The sequence below is a fragment of the Embiotoca jacksoni genome, unplaced genomic scaffold (genome assembly GCF_022577435.1).
Source record: "Embiotoca jacksoni isolate LCO1_2020_lvr unplaced genomic scaffold, fEmbJac1.0.p SCAF_2, whole genome shotgun sequence".
In the NCBI taxonomy this organism is placed as follows: domain Eukaryota; kingdom Metazoa; phylum Chordata; class Actinopteri; family Embiotocidae; genus Embiotoca; species Embiotoca jacksoni.
Window position 1 is genome coordinate 6813018 of NW_027185340.1, and position 25463 is coordinate 6838480.

The 25463-nt window shown below is 40.8% G+C and overlaps 1 protein-coding gene across 9 annotated transcripts in view; it reads right to left on the minus strand.

Annotated features, from left to right (window-relative positions):
• Window positions 1–25463, minus strand: part of nalcn (sodium leak channel, non-selective) — a 70261-nt gene that overhangs the window by 15005 nt on the left and 29793 nt on the right. For all 9 annotated transcript variants that reach the window (XM_069154285.1, XM_069154284.1, XM_069154283.1 and 6 more), the window contains 10 exons: window positions 24140–24307; window positions 18773–18964; window positions 17500–17637; window positions 16936–17010; window positions 2975–3111; window positions 2087–2228; window positions 1774–1847; window positions 486–587; window positions 316–385; window positions 20–111 (listed from right to left, as the gene is read on the minus strand). In XM_069154285.1, coding sequence (XP_069010386.1) covers window positions 20–111; window positions 316–385; window positions 486–587; window positions 1774–1847; window positions 2087–2228; window positions 2975–3111; window positions 16936–17010; window positions 17500–17637; window positions 18773–18964; window positions 24140–24307 — 1190 coding nt within the window. The remainder of the gene's footprint in view (window positions 1–19; window positions 112–315; window positions 386–485; window positions 588–1773; window positions 1848–2086; window positions 2229–2974; window positions 3112–16935; window positions 17011–17499; window positions 17638–18772; window positions 18965–24139; window positions 24308–25463) is intronic.

Below are 25463 nucleotides of genomic sequence, written 5' to 3' on the forward strand. Positions count from 1 at the left end.
TGTGAATCTTCATGAATACCTTTTCATTTCAGCTTGTTCTTTCTTTTCTTGGATCATCTTGATCTCACTGTCCTCCCTTTGGGCGTTGCGATAGCGTACTGTGCTGGAATGCTGGGAAAAAGAGACAATGGAGATACAGTATACACACAAGATATACACACTTTTTTGCAAAGGTGCTACCTATCTCTTTGTATTTCTCACATATTTTGAAGAAATCTGAAGGAATACGTGAACGACTACAGCTGAGAAGAGTGAGTCAGAGAACATGCAATCACACAGTACATCATCTTTCTTTGTGTGTGACTTAGTGCCTACATCCTGGGTGAGAGTCTCCAGCGACTTCCCTCGGCTGATCCTTTGACTGGTGGAACCATGCCGCAGAGATCTGCAGATACAAAAAGAAAACTCTAAGATATATATTACCATGCAGGGATGTATGATTTCACTCATTTGCGTTTTTGTGTGTGTGCAAGTGTGTGTCCGACCTGCGCTCCTGCCGTATGTGATGCTGGACACTGAGTATGGAGCGCTCTTTGGCTGGCTGGCCTTCAAAGGATCCACTTAGCATACGCTGTGTGGTGCAAGCCCTGGGAAACACAGACACTAACATGTTTGTTTCTTGATCAATACAATGATAATTAAAAAAAAAAAAACATCAGTGTGTAAAGCCACCAGTTGGCAACCACAACACTGGTCCATCGTCCTGCCTGACAGGCTGTCTTTAGCTTACGACCCATAAGAGCAGTGACCAAGGCTGCCGTCGTGATAAAGGTTGAAAACATGTCATTAGTCAGCGTGTGTGCGTGCGTGCATGCGTGTGTGTGTGTGTGTGCGTGGACATTTCTGTCTGTTCTGGCTAACAGCAGCAGAGTCATGTACTGGAGCAGAGCTAATGACACTGTGGGCATCAGCTGTGTGTGTACTTGAATCATTTGCGGAGGCTCTGTTTATTGGCAATGAGTACGCATGACTGACTGCGTATGCTGTGCGTCTTTGTCTATAGTGGTATGTGAGGCTAATTGTGTGTTTTTGTGGACGACGGCAGGGCCAGACACTACGTGTAATGACTACTGATATCCTGTCTATCTTTCAGACTGACAGATTAAAAGGGGAGGTGTGTTTGAGAGGGGGGGGGGCAGATTGGACATGGTGCCGGCAAGCAAATACGCATTTAGAGCCAATGCTGCCATGCTGAACAGCAAACTATCCATTTACTTCATCGCAGCAGTAAATGAGTCTGAAGTGGGTCTGTGTGTGATTTTGTGAGAGAAAAAGAGAAGTCTTAACAATAAAAGACTTCTTCTGCAGCAGAGTTGCATCTAATATGCACACACATTGTTGCACCCTCACAAAGACGGGCATGTATATATTTTTTATGAAGGTGGATGATGCATACTAAACACATGTAGCTGAGGTCTCCAAGGAACATGTAAAGCCAAAATTGATTGATCTCCTGACTAATAACAAAATAATGCAAACAACTGATGGGGAACTGTTTAAAGTTGCTGGTAAAAAGTCGACTACATTGTGAGTTAAAGTCATACTAGAGACTTGTTTTTGAGCCAGGAAGGTTACATATAAGCAACAATTCAGCAGCATTTCAATAACTACATTTCATTGTGAAGGAGTCCCTGATATACATTCATTAACATGTTGAAACAACAGTTACATAAAAATAAAATGTGCTAGATTAGCTACATTTAGGTGTTGTTGTTTTTTTAACTTGCAAGTCACTGAAACCACAAAAACTGAGGAGGTGTAGCTGTGTCTTACCGCAGGATTTTATTGATTGTAGTTTCTTTTTCCAAGAGGTTACGAGCTCGGATGCTAAATATTGACCTGCGAAGCTGAGAGAGAAAATAATGAGAGTCCATTAGCTGGAAGTTTATTAATTGTGATATAACATCGAAAAACACTGGGCACAATTTGCTCGCGCTACTGTATCTCTTACTGCTGTGGTTTACCCTCTGCAGTTGTCAGCCATGGAGACAGAGCTATCACCTCTGAATCCACTTCCTGTATATTTCTTTGTGTGTGTGCGAGAGAGACGTACTGGGTAAGTAAGAAAAATAGTCTGTTGAGGTACCTTTTGGTCAATATACTTGTTGTCTTCAATGGCTGAGCGTTTGGAGTGGTCACAGGAGGAGGATGAAGCGGAGGGGAGACGCCTGAACAAACAACTGGTATCCTGCTGCTGGCGATCAATGAACTGTTTCATAAAACTCTCCCTGGAGTGGACAACAAACAACACACACACAAAAGTGATGAATTTTAATGTTTGATTTCCCACTGAGGAAATCCATATGCAAAAGGTAGAAGAAACAATCAGAATTGTTTTATAACACCCGATTATCTCAGTCAGCTGCAAAATGTGTCTGTGGAGGCTCTTGCAGCATCCCAGCAGATGGGCTGCAGAGGGAGGACTAGGGAGCGAGGGACCCAGCTGTGCACTAATCAGCAACTAAATGATAAAATTGATAATGAGGTTCGTTGTGTTGGACATAGTTCAGGCCTCCTGCTAAACGCTGAAGAACATAATAAGCCTTTTTGCAACTTATTGCTAGTTTTTATGAGAGCACATCTATACATCATGTCTATGCAGGATAAAACATCTGGAAACTGGAGGCAGAATTAAAAAGCTTTACACCTTCAGTTCTTGTTGCGGTTTAAGCAATGAACCTATTGGAAATTACTATTTGACGTATTCTCTTTGTTTTTTTTCGGTTGATGTGGTTTGAGCTTCTGTTTGCCCTTTTTTGTTCTTTTTAATCCCAAAAAAATAAGTGTAACTGGTGCACAAAATACAAAATGCTTCCTTTAGTGTGTCTTAAAGAGTTTTTGGACCAAATGGCCACTGTTTATGACAATTCTTTATAAAATGGATGTATGATTTGCTAAATCAAAATTTCTTTCTCAGCAGAAAAACAGACATTAATGTGTATCAATAAATCATAAATATAATGTGACAGCATACCTGATCCTGGGCACTGTGAAATCAGATGGGAGCTTGGAGATCTTCACCATCTGAGGTCTGTTGGGGAACTTCTCAAAGATCCTGAGCCGAAGAGGGAGCTTCTCTTTGGTGTCAGCATTGGCTTCACTTTGCTTGAGCTAACAGAGGGAGGAGGAGAGCCAGTTCAGGCACAGAGCAACATAGCAAGACAGCATACTGTAAGAGGATAGAGCCAGCCTGGACGACGTGATGAGAATGAAGAAGAGAGGGATTCAAATAAGATACAAAGGGAAAGAAGGACACGGTTCATGTGAGTTTGGGTTGTGGGAAGGTTTGGGATTTTGAGAACTGCAAGTTACCCGCAATATTTAGGAGGAAAAAGCAGGAGACTAACTAACTGGAATGTGGAGGTTTTAATCTCATCTTTGAGAGTGCAGCTTTACGTCTCTGCCTGATGATGGCAGCAACACGCTTACCTACAACACGCACAACACACAGCGCACAGACATTAAGGATGAGATCCCACTTACTTTTGATAAAAGAAGGGAGAAGGCAACAAAAGAAAAAGAAAGATTACTTTGGAGTGGTGTATGGACCAAAGAAAAGGTAGCGACAGTTGGAATAATGTGCGTGTGTGCAGTATTGAGCACCACGATACAGGCAGGCAAAATAAAAAGATGACAAAGGGAATTAAACCAATTATTTCCATTTAATTACACATGGGGGGAGGCTGATTGAAATTCCCTTGCAGGTATTCTCTGTCTGGAGATAACCCCCTGATGCATTGCAGATTAGGCCTGGAAGTGCACTGCATTCGGAGCGATGGTGAGCGGCAGATTATCATTCAGTGAATAGAACTGCTGTGAAATATATTGACTGGGCTTAGTGAATGTTTCTCTGTCAGTCACGACATTTGTTTGTCTGTCTGTCTGTCTAGTGATAAAAGTGTCCCTCCGTTCTTGTTTGTGTGTTTTGGTATTTCCGTCTGCGCTCGTCTGACTGCGAGCGACCGAATGACTGGAGCACCTCTCGTTTACGGAGGGAGAACAACCGGGGGAAGAAGAGACCTGACAAAGCAGGGAATGGAAATGTGTCTATCCACTTTCTTTTTCTAGCAGACTAAAATGTGGGATTGTTGAGTGCCATCCTGCGAAGACAGAATTATGCACACAAGCATTTGCTTGCCTAGGCTTTCTGTCTATATTGTAACTCCCAAGATAGACATAAGGTACAAGAGGAAGAAACACAAGACTAAAATAAGTCAAAGAGATCAGCAGACAGATGGAAGTGGACAAAAAAAAAAAAAAAATGGTAACACAAAACTTAAGTGATGATTACAAATAAACAAATGGTTTTCACAAAGTGAAAACATCTTCTATGATATGGTTTTAAGCAATAAACGAAGCACGTTTTGTATTATATGTGCAGCAGCAGTATTGAACAGTTGAGCTTCTTTCTAGTGCTGCAGTTCTCTTGGTGAAACTTCGAGAAAGTGCTGCAGTCATCTCAAATAGTACCTGTATATTTGGTTGCTGAAGCAAAACACATACACAAAAAAAAAAGTTCACAGACAAGGATGCACACATACACACACAGTGCAGAATGAATATGGACCCTACAGTTCCCAAAGGTCCCAATCAATTGGGCCAACTCAGCTCGATGTACAGTTTAACAAAGGTTCTGCAGCCTCATCTGCAGCAGCATCCCAAATACAGCAGGACTTTCTGTACCATGTACAGTATCGTGCTTTGTTGTTCTTGGGGAATTTGTTCTTCTCCAGCAAAGTCAGCATCCATCCATGTTTCTTTATACGAGACTGCCCGAATGTTAAAATCTCAGCTTCAGATTGAGTTTATTGCTTCACTCTCTCACTGATCTCAAATCTTCCCATCCTTTCTGTTTCTCATAAGAGAAGAGCTTCAGGAATAGGATCGGAGTACGACATTAAAAAGAAGTGCTACTAAAATCTTTTTTCAGAAATAAAATGTTCCTCAATTTATGTGTTTATCTATTTATACACTGCATCTGGGGACCCAACAACTTAGGAAATAATAAGCAAATGAATTTAATTAGAATTTATGCTGGGAAAACCAATTGGAGTCCACTGTTCTGCAGACCAGGTTCTTTTGTTTGGGTGAAGTATTTGTCCAGAGACCAATGTAGGAACGGCTTGTCTGCTATAGTGCCTAATGCATAGTTTCCTCCGTTATTGACGCTGTGTAAGGCTGTTTCTGTGAAAGGTTTACCTGGTGAGTAGGTGCACCAATAAGCTGCCATAGGTCCCTATTACCTGTACACAAGAATGTGGCAGGCCTTCCGTCTGGTCAATACATTGAATCAATAAAGTACACATGGTCAAGCAAGAACTCTGAAAGAGAGCGTTTCCAAGAAAAATCTATTCTTTGCTGATTATTGGTTTTACGTGTAACTGTGCCTGTCTCCTGTATCAAAGTGCACATATGGCAATTTCTGGCAATACGCAGATACATGTCTGTGTATTTATTTTCTTTCTGTCAGTGTACTTCAAGGAGCTACATTTTTGGAATAACTAGTGATCACATTAATGTTTGCCAACTTGAAGGAATCACTTGGATCCTTTTCTCAGGTTTGCAAGGTTTTAGCATCTTTCAGCTCTTTGTTTTGGTTTTACATCCCAACATCTTCAGGATTTGGTTAACTCTCATGCCCTCATCAGGAAAAAAAGATATCCACTGTATACTACCTGGCCAGCAATAAATAATAAAGTCAGTTAACTGGCTAGTGAATATGCTGGAGCATTTAGCAGCTAAAGTACCAAAAGGAGAGTGACTATTGGACTTACTCCACTCACATGAACACAATTATGAACAAATGGTAATGCTATTCTCTATCTGCTATGGTACATGTGTGATTAGAAAACTATTTAATGTAATTAGGTACCTAATTACACATTTAGAAAGTTGTCTATGACTTTAGAAAGTGATAATACAACTGTATATCAGCACCATATTTACAGCTTGTATTCACTGCCCCGTGTGGCATTAAAAAACAGTTATTAAAATATTTAAGAATAAGTACTGTTTCCAAGTGTATGTGTGTGCATGTGACATGCACATTCCACCTGTATGTCTGTATGCATGTGCGTGTAAGTGAGTTTGTGGCTGCATATCTCTTTTGCGTCACAGTTAATGGTTGATAAATCAAAACTACTACTTCGCCTGCCACTGATGAGATTTAGTGTATGGTGGTGCAACAGTGGAGCCAAGACTAATGTGTTTTGCCTTGAGACCCATTCAGGTGACCTGCCACCGCTTCCCCCTCCATTCAAGCCAATTTCAGGCTCCGCTGAGCTAGGGAGCTTTCCATCGGGGGATTTCCACAGCTTTCTTGACCATGGCTGAAAGGAAGGAAACTAATGCTGACCATTAGCATTAGACAAAATTCAGTCATAGTGGTAGTTCAGGGAGTGCATGGGGAGAAGATAAAAGTAGTCAGGATCAAAAAGGCCACAGACACAGGGCTGAAGAGCTTGATAGCGTATAGACTGAAAACCAGCTGGGAGTACACTCATTTTAAAGGTGAAAAAAAGCTCCTATTTTGCCAGGACAAGAAAGTAAATCCCTGCATAATAATACTGTTTACAATTCCATCCAGTAATACTACTTTAATAGAATATGTAAGGTAACATCCAACATGCACAAGCTGTCATGACAGCTGTTTTCCTCAGCTACAAGTGCAGCTCCATGCTGGACCCTTTATCTGTTTAGTAAATACAACCTTAACATTCTTTGTATGTTAACAGAGTAAGCAAACAGAACACTACATCAAAGAGGCAAGGTTTATCAGGGATGTAGTGTACTGCATTTGCCTTGTAAAAGGGCTGTAGAGGTTGGAAAAAGTTAAATATTAACAACCGTATGGCCATTTAACAACTGTTCCTCCAACTGCAAACAACTTGGAAATGACTGGTAGAGTACAACGTTTCAAAAACAAGTCAAAATCTTTTAATTTCTCTCAAGCACTCTTGTCATTTGAGCGTTTTAGAATAAAAATGCAGAAGTATTCGTTATTGACTCAGAGAGGCATGTGTATACAAATGTTCACGATCACTCTGAACTCTCTGATCAGTCCTGTGAGAAAGTGCCTCTGAGACACACAACAAACTTCCAAGAATGAATATTTGTGAGAGCACCCCGTGGAACAATGGGGAAGTGATGAACAGCCGCCTACAAAACTGCTGCCCACACACACACACACACACACACACACACACACACACACACACACACACACACACACACACACACACACACGAACGTGCTCTGAATGCCTGTGGGAACACGTACACACAGCCATCTGCATTTTGCCACTCTGCCACAAGTCCAGACAACAGCTGTGTATGTCACAGAATGTGTGTATGTGTGATCACAGACTGCACATTTTATTAATACAATGTCCTTCTTGCTGTGTGATCCATCATTCAGCATTTCAGTGTCATGTAATTATAGCTAAAGCAGAAGAAACAACATGCCACGTGTCTCCTCATGAATTTGCGCTCCTTTAACAATTTTATTCACTATCCATGGCAGTATCAGATATTGTATGTGTGTATGTTGAAATTTCATAATGTGTGCGGTCCCCTGTAATAACCCATTTGGCTTCCGCAGGTCCTGAAACTCTTCCCCAAAACCCAAGGCCAACTCCAGATGTAACACCCCGGGGAAGGAGAGCCGAGAGCAAGCTAGCAGGGTCACCCTCTCCTCACATTAGCGTGGGTAATGAGCCATGTTGTGGAGCTGCTGTAAAGCCACACAGCTCATAAACCTCTAATAGCTACCCCCGATACCCAAAACAAGCCAAGGAGCCATTATTACCCTTATCTCAAAATACATAAGTGTATTAATTTCAACTGTGTGGCTTTGTGTTCCGGTCTCGAGTTGTTGGGGTATCCTGTTAGCCTCGTTGTTTCCGGTTCACATCATGTAATCACAGCATCCACAGATAGGGACATTTGCATTTGTGTCTCATGCCGCTCTGTTTTCCAATGTTTCCTGCTTCTTCAATGGACAAGATCAATAAAAAAAATAAATGAACTAAAAACAATAAAAATATTTTTTTTTAATGCAAAAAAACCAAAAAACATCTGCAAATGCTAATTAAGTATATCAAAGCATTATTTGTCCTAAATGCAAAGAACTGAGATGCACATATCTTCATCCTGTCAACCCATACCTAAATGCTACCAATTATTTTACCATTTAACTAATGTGAGCAAAAAGAGGTTAAAGAGCTTTAAAACAGCTTCCAAACAGTCCTTGTGTGCCTACATCTTAACCTGCTTTGCCATCCTGTTTTTTAGACTTGACTAAAAACATACCAATAACAATCCGAGCAAAATAAATGTGCAACTGCAGCTCAGAGCAAACATGGGAAATTATATATAATTATTTTTAAACTATGACCTACAATTTATTTTTTTCAAAACAATTTCATACATGGGTAAAGACCCTATTTATGTGTGCTACTGTGTGAGTTGATGCTAGTTTGAGAAGATGACAGGGGCATATGGCCTGGAGTGTCTTCCAATAGAAAATTGAAAGTGACATTGGAAAAGATAAGAACACATTGTATTGGGATTCTCCAAGGGGTATGCTCTTTTTTCTCCTCTGTCTTTCTTGCCTTTCTTCTCCTGTGCTAAATCTCCAAATAAGTCCTTGCTCCGTTAAATCACGTAAATGGAGGACAGGCTTTTAGTGTAATTCATAAATAATGACATCCTTGGTGAGGAAGCCACAACACAATCACTCCATAATACATTTCATCAAACTAAATTCTCCAAAATGTGTCTTCAATGTTGAGTATCTTATGAAATAGGCCACAGCAGAGAGCTCAGAGCAGACGAATGTGCATGTAAAAACCATAGACTGTATATAAAAGTGGACATAGCTTACTGAAAAATGATGCTATTACGATTGGATCAAAGGTCAAAGCCAATGTGGAAATGCTTTAAGCTGCAATACTACTGGGGCTGCTCGGGGTTGGTTCCAAAAAAGCTCTCGCTCCATAGACTCCCATTCAACTTCTAACATGAAATAAAAGGTGAATAAATATTTTTCCCAAGTTCTAATGGTGTCATTCGCTAAAGTCACTCCTTTTGATCAGTGTTCTGGTGGTCAATCTGAAATAAATTCCATAATGTATTCAATATTAGGCCTCAAAAAGCGATATGTTTTGGGGGGGGGCGTGTCACTGCTGTTTCAAAAATAGCAAGATGGCGACAGCCAAAATCTGAGGATTTACAACGGCAGCTCAGACAAATGGGTGACATCACATCTGTCTGTTGCTTGGTACAAACAAGGTGCTTACACACAAATGTATAGTATATATTAGTGTTGAGAAGAATGAGGCGTTACTGTTAAATAGTATCACTATTGCCACCGTGACATTATCAACTGAGGAACAGTGACTACTCATCGTAAACCTCATTTATATCGCAAACATTTCTTCCTGTTCTCTTTCCTCTCCTACGTGATTATCTCTTTCTCCACCTCTATTGCTCTCTCCCTCTCCTTCTCATTTTCCTTCTCTTTCTCTTTCTCCTTCTCCCTTTCCCTCTCCCTCTCCTTCTCCCTCTCCTTCTCCTTCTACCTCTCCCTCTCCTTCTCCCTCTCCTTCTCCTTTTCCCTCTTCTTCTCCTTCTCCCTCTCCGTCTCCTTCTCCCTCTCCCTCTCCTTCTCCTTCTCCTTTTCCCTCTCCCTCTCCTTCTCCTTCTCCTTCTCCTTCTCCTTCTCCTTCTCCTTCTCCTTCTCCTGCTTGATCTCTCACAGTCAACACCAGATCATACTTTGTTCATCGGACAAGTGCGGAACAAGACTCGACCGATGAGCACACATTGGCAGTGCCATGACTCTCTCCATACCAACAATGACAAGCCTGACACGCCCGGGACAGCGATCTAATTTACTCAGTGCTACATCACACCCGCAGTCTTTGGTCTGTTCAAGTCCCCGCAGTGTTTCTTTAAGGATGTACATCTGCTGGTGAGCCCTCCCTGGCAACCATGTCTGTGAAACTGTTAATATCTCGGGGATCTGAGGGAGGAGTCGTTCATCATCATTCATCATACCCCAACAGATGCCCACATAGACTTCAAGAGTAAAAAGACAGACGCACTTACAAGTGGACATTCACCCATTTGTAAGGCCCTGCTATAAATCCTTGAAGAGCACATTTGGGCCTTGCTTGGGATGGCAGTATGGTTAGATGGGAAGAGTTGTGACATGCAGCAGTCCATTTGATCAATTCTGGAGCTTTTCACTCAACCTTCCACGGTTAGATATTAACTGCAACAATTATCCTCCAGGTTGTGCAGAGGAAATCCTTCCTGAAGGCTATTAAAGGTCTGGCATAAAAATAATAAATGCCAGAGGCTACTGGGTACATACATGAACACGGTTCATGGGATCAGGTTGCAATACCGTGACAAATTATTGAGAGCGTATTAGGCAAAAAGGCAATTGTATGAGGGTGTCTGGTCTTTTCCGTCTTGGTAAACTGGAGCCCGGCCGATATTGGATTTTTGAGACGTATACAGATACTGATGTTTTTTTTCCCCCTAACTCACATGTAACATAAACACATAAATACAGGCTGTGTGCATATGCCGATAACTTTATACTGTGTCTGCAAAAAGAACATATCAGTACAATTATCAGCTCTTCCAATTTATCAGTCAAGCTCTGACTGATAAAACAGGCCTATCACAAAGCCAGTGCCTGTGTATAGTACACAGCGACACCTCTTGTCTTCCCTCATAAAAACCTGGCACACTTTGAAAGAGAGGACGAGGAAATGTCAAAGGACAGAATGAGAGCTCAATATGCCAATGATTCAAATGTCAGTTTGTCTGCATGTGTTAACAGACTGCAGATGGAGGTAAGGTAGCAATGCTTTTGGCTTTTACCGTTCTCTTTAGCCTTTTACTTGCCCCTTTTGAACAATTTCCCAAATGTGTGCCTCATGACTCATCTACCTGGCCTGAGGACCTGTTTGATTTTCAGACATTTCCGCTCTCATACAAACACACGGATATGCAAAAATCGGTGTGTGCGCAAAAACGCACACCCAGATTTGAACACTGCCGGCAATTCATACCACACACAAACACAGATTATCATCATCATCATCGCCTTTAGGGGTAAACACCTTTTCCTGCTGATATCTACCGGGACAGGATAAACATTTCCCCCTTCCCTTGCACCTCCCCCTGGTCCTGCATTGCTCTCGTGGGCAGGAATGATTTGTTGGATGGAGATGGGCCATCAGTCTCTCCCATCACAAAGCCCACCAACCTGTGACAGCATAGATGAAGGTAGAGCAATATCGGGTTGCGGCAACCTTTCAATAGACAAACTCATGCTTCAAAGCACATTGGCCCATTCTTCCTCTTACTAAAAAAGATGGCACCTTGACATTTTAGATGTGCCTGTAACTGTCTGTGGCTTTATGATCATTGCCAACTAATGTTAGGTTGCTTGCGCAAAAGAAAAAGAGTACAAAACAACAACATCCCCAGCAATTAGCCTTAGAAAAGAAAGAAGGGAAACATAAAGAGAGCGAAAATGTCTCCTTCAGAATAAATCTGGCATTCCATTAATGGTCTCTTCAGAGATGTTGTCTTCCATTCATGACTGGATTACTGTCATTCCTGGCCTGTTACTTGTTAAAAAAAAAAAAAAATGACTGCAAGGCTATAAAACCATTCTGTAGACATGCTTGAACAAAGTGAAAATATGTTCAACTTTGACTGTGTTTGCACTGTACGAGGGTGGACCCATAAGTTCCGAGACTCTCGCTGTTGGAAAAACAAATCAGCACCCGGGTGACGTAAGTTTTTGTGAGCACCGGTCTGGGTGCGTAAGCACCTTCTCCGTGGACATGAGCAGTTTCAGATGCGTAAAATGTTGACGACGCACCCGGACCACTTCTCACAATTGGGTGCAAATTTGACAAAATTGTAACACTTACTCATTAGGGTTATACTTTCCTCCTTTACCGTGCACTTCATGGTGCTGTGCAGTGTTCTTGCGCAACGAGAGCAGTTCTCAGGAGTTATTGATCCACCTGAGTAATGGCAACACACTGAAGATGAATCTATATCAATTTCTAATTTGTTGCTGCTCCACATTATGTTTTAAAATTATATTTAATGACCAGTTCACCACAGATGCTGATGTATCTGGTAGCATATGTGTAAGTGTGCGTGTGTGTGTGTGTAGGGGGGAGCCATCTACTTCCTCCCTTCACTTCTGTTTTCCTCAGCTGTCTACCATTCTCCTATTCCATGCTTCATTTTATTAAAAATTTCTAGCAAACCTAATTTCATGCAATAAATGCATTATCCTAATCAACACTGATGAGTGGAAAATGCACTGGCATATGCAAGTTTATGTGTGTGTGTGTGTGTGTGTGTGTGCATGCACTGTTAAAATATTTCTGCTACTTCTGTGCTCCTGGCTCAACAGTACAAAGGCATAAACCAGTTGTTCATGAGCTGCAGCACTGTTTACTCCCACTCCCCTGATTGGTAGTGATCACTCCTTATGTGTATATATAGTACATGTGTGTTTGTGTGTGTGAACATGTACCTGTGTGTGTGTGTGTGTGTTGGGGGGGTGGGCGGGGGTTGAATACAAGACACTGATTCAGGACAGTTTAACTGGCAAACATGTTAAAGCCACCAGATATCACGAGGCTGATCTGTGATTGATCACAGTCTAACTACTCACAGAGCCTCTGTGCGCCGTCTGACGTTTTTAAAGCTTTCAATCTCATGAAAAACCAAATCAAGACAAATGGTCTGTCGAGGTTGACAGATGCAAGTCATTCCCCTGGATGGCCAGGCCGCAATCAACATACAAACGATGACAGATGTTTTTACCTACGTGCCTTATTGATGATGTCATTATCAAAACGGCAAAATGGGCAGACACAGTAGTCCTTCTGCCTTACACACACGCACACACATGCACGCACGCACACACACACACACACACACACACACACAACACACACAACACACACAACACACACATCTGGCCATGACAGCAGTTGAAGAGTGATGTGATGATGCGACCAAAAAGTGCTGCCTGGAAAGTCCATTCATACTGATTTGGTTTATAAATGCTCCACTGAGCACAAATATAAGCAATTCGGGATAAAAAAAATTTGTGATTGTGAGGGAATATCAGAAGTTAATTTCAGTAAGTTAAAAAAAAAGTGCTTACAGTCTTCTAAGACCTGCAGACGTTTTATTCCCAGCTCTGAGTCATGGGGTTATTCACAGAGGCCAAACCGTCTGTTCAGCTGTTGGTCTAAGGTGTGTATTTCCCTATACGTTATGACTCAAAGGTCTTTCCCTGTCTATATTCATCTACTGACACCGCGGGAATATACTCACAGGTGCATTTTAAACAGGATGCTGCTGACTTATTATGCTTGAAAGTAAAATTAACTCCTGAGAAGGGCGAGTCAAAATTTTGGCTGACTTAACAATATTGTTACTTTCTGCAGTGACTGCTTGGAAGTCTGTGCTCCTCCTTCAGGAGAGCTGTGAATTACTGCTTGTGATATGATCGCGCTGTCTTACACCAGTGTGCTATATAACACTGATCAGACCTTTATTATATTGATACTTGAGAGGAGTTTTTAACAAGAGTATGATGGACGTTACCTAGAACATGACATTGGCGGTGAATTATCAACACACGGAGAAAAAACGTGCAGAACAGTTCACTGCATTTAGCATCGTGTATAATTGATTTGTGAAGGTGAGCCTCACCAAAGCCTGACTGCACATGAGAATTTTCACTCCAGTGTGACACGTACACACAGAATACACTCATAAAGATGTGGCTGGCCCACCTACAAGCGCACGAGTCCTGTATGTTTGATGTTTTTTTCCACGGGTTGAGGCAAAATACAATGGCGTCTCAGGGGAGTTGACATGTTTGACTGGATTTCCGACTGATATTTCTGACTCATGGAATATGACGGGGGAGCAGAAGGTTAGGTTGAGATACAGTGTCACAAACTACCTTCAAAGTCGTAGAGCTCTTTTCAGTAATTACAAATTCAATGTGCAGTATTCAAGTAAATGCAACTTTAACCTGCTTACTTTGACACATTAGACAATAAATGCCACTAATTACACCAACAACAACGTAACTGTATACACTGTCCCCTTCATTGTAAAGCATCCACCTAAAACAGACATGATATGAAATAATAAATTCAAATAATATACAAGACAAAAATGCTATGATTTGCATAAACTCACTCTTTGAATAGTTTATTCTGCTTCAATTTGTTGTTTCATCATTTCCAATTAATTTGAACACAGCAACTGTCAGTGTGCTCAACCAACTGTGAAGAAGAAAGGATTAAAAATGTCCCTGGGAAGAAAATACGCAAGTTTTTTGTGTCACACTCTCACTCCAATTATTGATTGATATCCATTCCGTAATCACAACACCCACTGTAACAAAAAAATAATTTTTAAGTGATTATTTTCAGGCATTTTTGCCTTTTCTAGAAAGGATGCAGTCAAGGTTCGCCCGGCTAGTGATCGAATCATGACACAGTGTTAACATTTGTGCCTATGTGGTTTGTACCAAAACTACTTGACAATCAAAAAACAAAACCATTTTTGAGGTGAAAAGAAATTCATGTGTACAATTTTATTTTCATGGTCATTTGTTTCTTTTCTTTTTTTAAAGAGCTCACCATGAACACAAGTCCCATTAATGATAAATAACAAATATTAGGAAGTCAATGAAGTCATTCATCAAACAGCAGGCAAAAATGATTTATCACATACGCTGTAATTGGTTTCTTATCCCTCACGGCCCACATGTGTATTTCTTATAGATAGGTTGGACATGTCATTGCGCTGTTGCCAAATGTTTGCAGAAGGCTTCTCTTGTGGGAGGGTGATTACCATCTACAGTTTATTTATAGTCAGCCCTGTATCCATGATTGAAGCACCTGTAAAATAGGCAATTTTACAGTCACTGCACCTAATCACTCAGCGGTGGGTGGAAAATAACCTGTCCAGGAAAGCTGAGACCTGCCAGCCAGCTATGACGGCACACGGCGCTGCACTTCTGTGAGCATGACGCTGTTCAAGTCTATTAGCTTAGAGCTTAATTAATTTATGTAAAGGTGTTGTGTGGATACAAACTGAAACAGAGACTGCGCAGGTGCCTAAATTCTTAGCATTTCTATGATCATGCAAAAAACAATTTCCCTATAGATATACAGTACATGAGTCTGCAACTGCACTTGATTTGCATTTGATGACACAACTGCTTATTAATGTTCACCCATGGCGCAGTGACTATAGCACCAGGGCCCATGTATTAATGTGTAAGTGGCAGCTTTTTCACACAAGAATTTGCTTTTTTTTTTTTCAGTGAATTGGTCACTTACTCAACCATCTAGACTAAAGCTCCAGAAAGGTAGAGAAGGAAGAAATTACTGAGAGCATTGTTCACATGCGTGCATATAATTCAACCCTGTCAGTCTTCACAGGGTAGCAACAGAAAGTGCTCAGCTTTTAAATAAAATGGAGGAGCAAAAACATGTCGAGCAGCAGACAAACCAGAAAACACATCAGATCATGGGGGGAGAAAATGTCAATTTTTCAATTTTCAAAGTACTGCATTGTACACGTCCTCATTTTGTTCTCTCGCTGTTGCTATCCTGGTTAACACATGCAATAAATGAGAGGTTATTACTGGAATACTTACTGACCATTATACCTAAGTAGTATTGCCCCCATTGTACTGTGATTAAGGGCAACTGTGTAAATTGCAAGCATTGTAAGCTTCCAAATTAAAGAAGAATGTATGCACATGGTGTTGTAAGGCTACACGATGAAACATTGCGCGTGTGAATAAGAAAACTGACTGAAGCTGTATGCCTCAAAACGGGTGACAAAACAGCGTTTTACCGAGCTGCTAAGCACAATCAGGCTATGGAAAGAATTTCCTAAGTGATCACCTGGCAACACTTCTCTGTGTGACCAGCACCATGGCTGATTAAATCAGCAGGCTGTATGTATATTAGCACCACCAAAAATACAAGAAACAGGGTAGGTTACCAACAGTTATTTGAATTACAACAAGCTCCCGTTTGAAGAAGGTCAGATATAAAAAATACCAATATAAGCTGAGCACAGCGCAGGATGAAAAGACTCATTGTTCACAGCAGCATATTGAAACAAGTGCTGCCTTCAAATAAAACTCTTGAGGTTATTGTTCCCTTTCAAAACGAATTAATTTATTTGTGGTTTTTGCATTTCAACACTGAGCAGAGAACAACAACAAGCTAATAAAAAAAAAACTTCCATGAGACCAAGTGCAACAGTGCAACTCATAAAGTCTGAAAAGTTCCACTTACAAAGTTGTTAATTGCTCACTGACATACAGTAAGGGACTTTGACGTGATAAAACACAGGAACACCAAGGCACAAACCACAAGAACCAAGTAGGGACATAATTCTTTTCATCAACAAAACACAGCGTCTTAGCCTGCCAATGCCGTGTCACCATTTCAGCTGTTTTCAATGTAGTCTGGAAAAGCCATGGAATGAATTAGCTTGAGAGAAAAAAGAATCATGTGTAAGAGGTGACTAACAGTCTTCTCCTCTCCAGAATAGAAAAACTGTACAACACACAAAGTGCACACACCACTTGTTGAGCTCAGGCGGTTGGTGAGAGTACATTAAAATTACTGTATCTGATTGAGCTGAAATTGAAATCACGCAGTGAAAACTGGGCTTGCAAAATGTAATGCTGCAACCAGATATGCATCAATTCATGGATACAAATACTGACGCTATGCAAATCAATGAACTTCTTGTATTCCCAGATAATGAATGCTCTTATAAATCGGAACTTGAACTTGTTTAGCCTCTACTCAACTTTACATAAGCTTCCTACCTGTTTGAGTTTCTTCAAGTCTTCGTCCAGCTCCAGATTGTCCAAGATAACAGCCACAAAAAGACTGAGCAGAATCTAAAACGCAACAAGAGGAAAGAACATTTGCTGCGTGTGAAGACATTGCAATACGTTAAAGCAGTTATTTTTAAGTACAGAGTCTGCTAAGTATTTGTATTTGTTGCTCGTTCTGTCCTGGAAGACATCCTGTCTGTCTGGAGGGAGGTGTGATTCATCTAGAGACTCTCAGCGCTGTGTGATGGCTCCCCGTATCAGAAGGCCAAACACTGAAATGTCAGCACTTCTTACGCCTGCAAGTCTGATTAACTGTGATTAAATGTGCCACTTGACGGAACAATGAAGGGGCAGGGCAATAATTGAATGCAGTAAGATAGAAATGCATGTCTCCTTTTACCACTTTAGTCCTGGTATTTACTCACCAAAATAATAGAATATGACTTTGATTAAAATACTGTAGCAAATATACAATGTGCAAAAAGTACAATTCAATAGTCTATTTAACCTATTTGACTTGATACATTTGAGGCAGCACAGTATGTTCCTCACCAGGGTGGCAAACAGATGGTAGAGGATAAAGTAAATAGCTACTACAGGAGCCCACATATGACCCACAGCCACCAGGGTCTGGTCCATGACATCTATCCAACCCTCCTGGGTTAGGATCTGGAACATGGACATGAATGCCTGCAGGGAGGAAAGCACAGGATAAAAGAAGGTGAAAGGCTAAAGGCTAGGCAGGGCAACCAAGTGCACAAGTGGAAGCAGCACAGAGAGGGAAAGAGAGAGACGGAGACAGGGAGGAAATTACACAGAGAGACGGACGAATTTGTCATCAGAAAGGTGCCTTTTCACAAGAGAGCAAATATCACACAGCTGATGCACATATCCCCTTCAGACCATCTTTCTCCAGGTTGCAACTGAGATTGTTTTTTAAACTTATGCAAAGGAGGGGCGAGAGAAAGCGAGGAGTCAGCCATCTTTTTATTTTTTATGTTCTGCTGCCCTCTTATGTACTTAGTGGAGGTCAGATGAAGGTGTAGGGCACAGCCGGCTGCGACATGATGGCCCCTGGAGTCAAGCGGCTTGCCTGCACTTACTTCTTAGCATCTCTCCTCCAGACAGCACCCGTCCCCCACCCACGAAGCCAGCCCCACTCCTCCACCATGCCCCAGTCACTGCAGATAAAGATAGACCCAGCAACAGGTCTGCCCATGGGGAAGACAGCCAAACATCGTTAACTATGATGTGTCTGTGCGTCTGTGTGCATATATATGTGCATGTGTGAAGCAGCAGCAGTACGGAAAAAGAGAGGGAAGGGTAACGCAGCACACAAGTGGCATCTGTTTACGAGCAGCCCTTCACGTCCCGCTGTGCCTAGAATCAGTGAAATGTTGGAGTGGTGAGAAAAGAAAAGGAAAAAAAACAGAGGATGGAAAGTCATCGCTAATGAGAGAGAGAGAATTCGTGAGCACTTAGAAATCAAAGCAGATGCCATATCTGTCGGCCCATTGGCATCTGAAGGCCTCCTCATTGCTTGTCAGAGATGTCGTTTCGGAACCTCTACAAATTTTAAAATTTGGATTTGGTGAATTACATATACCTGAATCTTTCAATTGAAATTACATTTATTGTTTCCCGAAGAATGAACAACTTAATCATTAAGGCAATTTATTTACTAAAACTTTATAAGGTTTGATTTTTTTTTTAATATATATATATATAGATATATAGACATATATCTATATATATATATATATATGCTTTTAAAAGTATAAATATTGCCCTCTCTGTGACAGGGTGGGTGTGAAAGGTTGCTTACCCTGGGGAAGGTAGTGAAACGGTCCAGCTCCTCCACGAAGCAAAACATTTGCAAGCTGATGGCTGACATGACGATCAGAAGGCTGGCTGTGAACACCACCAGGCTGCCGAGTTTTTTCCCTGGACCAAATATTTTATAGACGAAGTCTTCTAGAGCCGGGGAAATCTTAATCAAGCGCACCACACGTAGCACCTGAGGGAAAAGAAAAACATACGTCACGAGTGGTCTCCGTTTGTGTGGCAGTTCAAACTTTAGTCTTTAAGAACAGTAGTGCCCGAAGGAAGAGAGCGGTGGTATTTTAAAGATAGTTTAAAATAAATAAAAGCAAACATCGAAGCACATTGATTACATGTTGATTTCAAAAGAGGGAGCATTGATCTTGATCCAGAGGTAGCTGTGGTGAGACTGTGCTCTGTTAACAGACTTGCTTGTGGTGACAACCCCCAAAAGGTAATGTATCTTGGTCAGGATTTGATCAGAGATCCAAAGAGTAGGTATTGATCGAGCTCCTCTCTGATGCCTCCGGCCAAAGATTTTTCTTCAGAATCCTACACTAAGCCAAATGAATGGCTATTTCCCATTCCCTGGATATAAAGCAAAATAAAGACAAACACAGGGTACTGGCCTCCAGAACAAACATTCACATCATCTGCAGGCAGATGGAACAGACAGATACTACTTTCTACTCCTGACAGACCACGATGACCACTCTACATTTTATAACTGATGCACACTTTTAGACTAAGGACCAATCATAGGAGGTGAAGTCGACAGAGGTTATGAGGCTATTAACAGCAAAACTACTTATTTCTTCTTCTCCCCCACCCTGCAGCCAACAAAGCACTGGGGAAGTGATATAGATGCTATTGATAGAATATGAGGATCAAAAAGTTCAGAGACTGCTTCTGTTACGCACAAATGAAGCACAGCAAACTAATAGACATGGAGCAGAGGGAAAAAATTATTTGAAGTATTTAGAGTTATCTTTGCTTGAACAGCATCAGCACCCGTGTTACACATATTTTTGTGACCACTTATTCGTGCGCATTAGCGATTTCAGCATTGACCTGGAACTTGAGCAGAGAGCATCAATTTGATCTCACACTTGGGAAATTGGCAAAGACCTTTGAAATGCTTCAGAAAGCCTACATCAATGAAGCAATGAGGTGTTCTGAGTGGTATTCGTGTTTCAAGAGGGATAAAACGTCAATGTTCAAAAGACCTGAGCTGTGGCTCAATGGCACTTGGGTTCTCCAACAAGTTGAAAATGCGCTGCGAGCAAGACATTTGTTACTTTTACCCCCGTAATCACCAGATTTGGCTCCCTGCAAATTATTTTTGTTCCACAAAATAAAGTTCAAGCTGAAGGGTTGCTGTTTCGATACTGTGGAGGAGAACCAGCGCGAATCACAGATGGTGCTTGATGTGCTTACTGAATGGAGCGCTGGGAGAACTGTATCACTGCACAAAGAGACTTCTTCTCAAGGGGATGGTGGCCAGATTTAGGTTTTGGTTTTCGGTCTGACCCATGGACCAGTATTAAAAAACAATCTCAGAAATGTCCAATCTCCGTTTGAATAATATCAACAATTAGTTTCCTGTTTGGGAGACTGCAGTGATTTCATTAGATGCATAGACAGCCGCTCAAAATCAATTCTGAACACAATATTTTCTTTCTGAGGATCTGATACTACCAATGAAAATGCATCATTGTTTCCAAACAATGAAAAAACATCTACTTTTTAATTTGCATCTCCTTGTCTGCATGTCTGCAATCCAGAAAATAAATGTGACCGTTTCAACAGAGAAACACATCTCGCTTCTTAAAACGCAAAAAACCATCTTGAATGTGTGAAACAAATTACCTTTACCAGAGTTAATCCCAACCAGTGTTCAGGCTGGATGACAAAATGTTGTTGGCTGAATAAAACCTTGTATTTGTTCCCCAAAGTCCATTGCAAGTCTGATAACAATGATTAACTAGAAATGACACTCAGAGAATGGGTTTCCAGCTGTGTTGTATGTGTTTGTTTCTGGCTTCCGCCTCTTGCAATACAAAGCAATGCTTAACATAAAATTGAATTGCGCATTGTGTCAAATTGTCGCTATCACAGATATCCAGTCCACCATTTTAAATCCATGTTGGCCAAATACCAAAAATGGAATTGGATCAGTACATCCCTACTACAAATGTACAATGGCCTCCCCTTTCTTGTGAATTAATTGTCTGAACTGTTAAACCGTGCTGCTACTGGCGCCATTGCAATTCTGAACACACAAAGAGGAAGTGTCAAGGTGGGTTCCACTGGCTGATTAAAAATCATTCAGCCAAGTGTATACGTGTGTGTCAAAGCTTCAAGTCTAAAGCATGTGACATTTTGTACAGATTGAAACAAAATAAGACTAACCTTTGGCAGTTAAATGCCCCTTGGTTGGCTACAACTAAATAGACAAAGACAAAGATTGCTTTGCCTAGTTCCTTCTCCTATGGCAAGGGCACAAATCCGATTGCAGCACAGAGCCTTAAGGTTAATCACTTGTGATTAAATGTCACCTGCTTATACTGGGACCTACTTGGGAAATGATGAGCACGGAGAGCGACTGAGAAATGTTTTCCACTGAGTGAAACACAAGTAAGGTATTTAACTCCCAGGTGCTTTGAAAAACTGCTCATTAGCCAAAAGTAGAGGACTGATTGCATTAGTAGAAACTTTACAACTGTGTGAGCAGGGCATTGCTGCAACTCAAATTCGACTGACATTACTTGCAGTACTATCTGTGCACAAGCCTTCTCTCTGCCTGTATTTGTTGTGCGCAAACAGTGTGCAACTCCATGACGTGCACGGACCGCTGCTCGCAACAGCATGTGTAACTCAGGTACTGATTTTGATCAAACGTTGAAACTTGGAGTAATAATCACAAAGGTTATAACTTCTCTGTGCTCCGTGCACATTACGGTGCTTTGAACTTTTTGATTCCCCTTATCCACTTCAGTTGCCCCTTTTCACAACATCCCTATTTGCTTATTGTGAGTGAAAGAAAGATCTAGATGGCAAATACGGCAAGTAGACCACCGCTCAGTCCTCAGGTGTAATTGACAGGAAATATTAGCTTTTTTATTCACATTTACAATATTAGTTATGAAAATAGCTATTCAAGTTAATTTCCTATAACCCTCCATAGCTCATGAAGGCAACACTGTTCAGTAACCAACACTAATGTCTTAGGATAACAGAGCCTCTCAAAAGCCCATGAATGCACCGTAGTAGTACAGAAAAGCATAAACCTTTTAAAACAGCATTGCGATGCACATATAAGGTATTGCAACTTCAAAAAAGCAAAAGATATAGTCCTTCTCACTGGAATTGATTACTTGGCTAAAGCAAGGTTCAAGTTGCTCCTAGTTAGCTGTATATGTCCTAAAATAACTGCTTGGAAGTGAGAAAATCCAACTTAATGAAAAAACTAAATATCGTGTGTTTTGGAAAAGGTTTTGCAGTAACAAGTCAAAAACATTCAAAATGATCAAAGTCAGATGTAATTTTCATGGTATTACAGCTACAGTGAACGTCTTTATACATGTCCAGGTTTTAAATGTCAAGCCTTGTACATGTGTGGATGGCAGCTACTGAAAGAGTCAAACAGGATCAGGGCGGCTTGCATGGTCAAGGCTCATTAAAAAAACCATTGGGAAGCTCCTTCCGATCAGATCTTCCTCAGAGCTTTTCATCTGCTACATTAAACTAAGTACAGTGAGGTCACTGGGTTCGAATTTGGTACAGAGTCTAATATTAAAGGCTGTGTTAGTGCAACAAGGCACAGTTGCCAAATGGATGGTAATATACACCGTTGATTTATACGCCTGGCCTGAAACCTGGAAAACATTTCGGATGATGTAAGCTCACACCAAAGCAAATGCTTAGGCAATCACAGAATTTATAAACAAAATTATAGTGGACTAGCACCACTACACACACCTCTAGTGAAGCAAAATGCATCACACGTTATTAGTTCCACCCAAAGACTAATCAGGACCTTTCCAACTATTTATTTCTTATGCAAGAGTCATGATTTGCACGCTCAGGGTCAGATTTATATTAAAGTTTGATAAATAAAACCACCAGAATTCAACCATCATGACTGATGGTGGGTGATCTATTATTGACTGATGAGCAGGAAAATGGAATTCTTAATGGTATTGTTCCGATGCAATGCAATTTTTGCCAGTAATTGCATCAGATAATGCGCAGCATGGCTGCAGACTTGGAGCACGACTCAAAACCCAGTTGTAAATGGTAATTTTTGGTAATGGTAATGCTTTTCACTCCTCTGCTCTGTGTCAGTGACTGTTTGCAGGATAGCGGGGCTGAGCTCCTTGCACACACAGAGGGGACTGAGCGTGACTTTGGGTTACGTCTTACTCGTGTCGAAGACGACCATGCTCGTTAACCGTAGGTACAACAAAACGGGCTGGTAAGAGAGACAACACGAACAACAATAGAAACTTGCAGGAGTACAGCCGGCAGATATACAGTGCTGGTTATGCGAAGGTCAAGGTGAATGAGCTTCAAAAAATGAGTAGAAATGAAACGGTCGAACCAAATTCTATGTATCTTAAACGTAGTTGAATTCTAGCAAATGCTGAGGCTGAGACCCACCAGCCACCTGAGGCTAGGAGTTGTTTTTTTGGTTTGTTTGTTTTTTTAGTTTACCTCATCTGTGATTTCTGACACACATCAGACCCACAGCTCTGGAAGAGATCTCGCCCCCCCCCCCCACCCACAGCTCATTTATCTGCCAGACTGACCCTCTCGAACCTGCTGGCTTGATTAAATAATACCAGCATGGTGACTTGTCAGCTATCGGTGATCGGCCAAGCCCTAAAACAAGTTTACAATAAATGAATGCATTAATTATAGGAATGGTCAAGGCTCTGTATAAAATATTATTGTATCAAAAAATAATTTTTTCAAACTAATAGATATATATTCCTTATTCTTTTCCCATTTTTGCATTGGCACGAATAATATTGTTGCTTATCGAATTGAATTTGGCCACGACATCAGCTTGAAATTCTATATTGGTGTATAACTACTGAAAAATGCAACAGTTTAACTCACAATCAGTGTTAAACATTTGTGGTGAAACTACATTTAAGCATTTTTAATAAACAGGGGAGAGATTTAACACAAAAAAGTAGTGTGTTCGATTTGTACTCATTAATGCATGATAACAGGCAAGAAATGTCACAAAATGAGTCACAGCCTCTGTTCCTCAAGTGTGGATGATTCAGTTTCACATTCAGCATGGGCTTTATATATAGTATGTTCATTTGTGCAAGTTCATACTTGCTTTGTATATCCATACCTGAAAATATGTGAACTGGGAGTGGTAGAGGTCAGGGTAGATGTGCAGCGTGGTGCCCACCACCAGCAGAGATTCAAACTTGTGCAAAGAGGAGCTGATGTAGCCAGTGAAGCCAAGACACCAGATCTTTATAAGAGCTTCAAGGTCAAACAACACGGTAAACGCAACCTGGAACGAGGAAGAAAATAAAATCGATGTTAGAATTTGCTTTCATCTGTAGCGTATAGAAGTCTGTGGATTACATTAACAATATATTTATGTTTACAGATACATATAATAATTACAATACAATATTTTTTTTTCTTCTTTTATCTTTTACTGTTCTACATTTGACATCTACTGCAAATTTTCTAATTATGATTTACCACATCAAAAATACAATGATGTCCTTATAAAATAGCGTGCATAATCAGAAATGACACTTCCCAGTAATATATAAAGAAGCTTCAAATGCACCAGCTACAACATAAAATTTTTGCTTACATGTTAATGAATAAATAATAACCCAATGATATATTTAATAATATAACATTTTACTTTTATTTTACTTGATAATCATAAATTAGGGTTTTAATAGATAATGCAATATTTTTCTGTAAAGTATTTAATATTTTTTGTCACTCTATTGTACTCCACCAAAAAAGTAAATTTACTAGTAACATGGTACTACACAGCCCCCTATCTTGGTTTGGAGTTCACATTTTTTCAACAGAAGGCATGTGTTAGAAACAGGGAGCATGCGGTTTGACATGTTATAGTCAGAGATTTCTCAACATAAGACCAATGTTTCTTAGTTACCTTGTGAGAAATGGAGGTTTTGTGCTTTGGAGCTTAACTCCTAAAAGACACCTCAGGCTCTGTGTTTCTGATTTTGCCTTTTCTGCTTAAAATTTGTCTCTTTTACTCCCCCATCTTAATCTAAGTGCAACAGCAGATCACTGGATACTTCTTCTGCCACTGTCATCAGGAGGGGAAATACTATAAGAAGGGGAGACTAAAATTGGCTCCCCACCAGGAAAATGTGCATTTCTCCATTTAACTCTAAACCCAGCATCTCCATTTTCTATTTTCTCTTCACAGCTTCCACACAGGTTGGAACCAATCTGCAGATCGATGTCTGAATGATACGGGTGGAGGCAGTGAGAGGAGGTAATATTATGTGTTTTTTTTTCTCCCCCTTTTCTTATCTCCTCCATTCAGCTGTGAGTGTGAGAGAGAGTAAGGGATGGTAGAAGTCAGCACACACCGCATCGTCTTTGTTGGTGCGTTACCACCTGCATACAGATGACATCAAACCAACCTATACGACACATACTGTGTAACT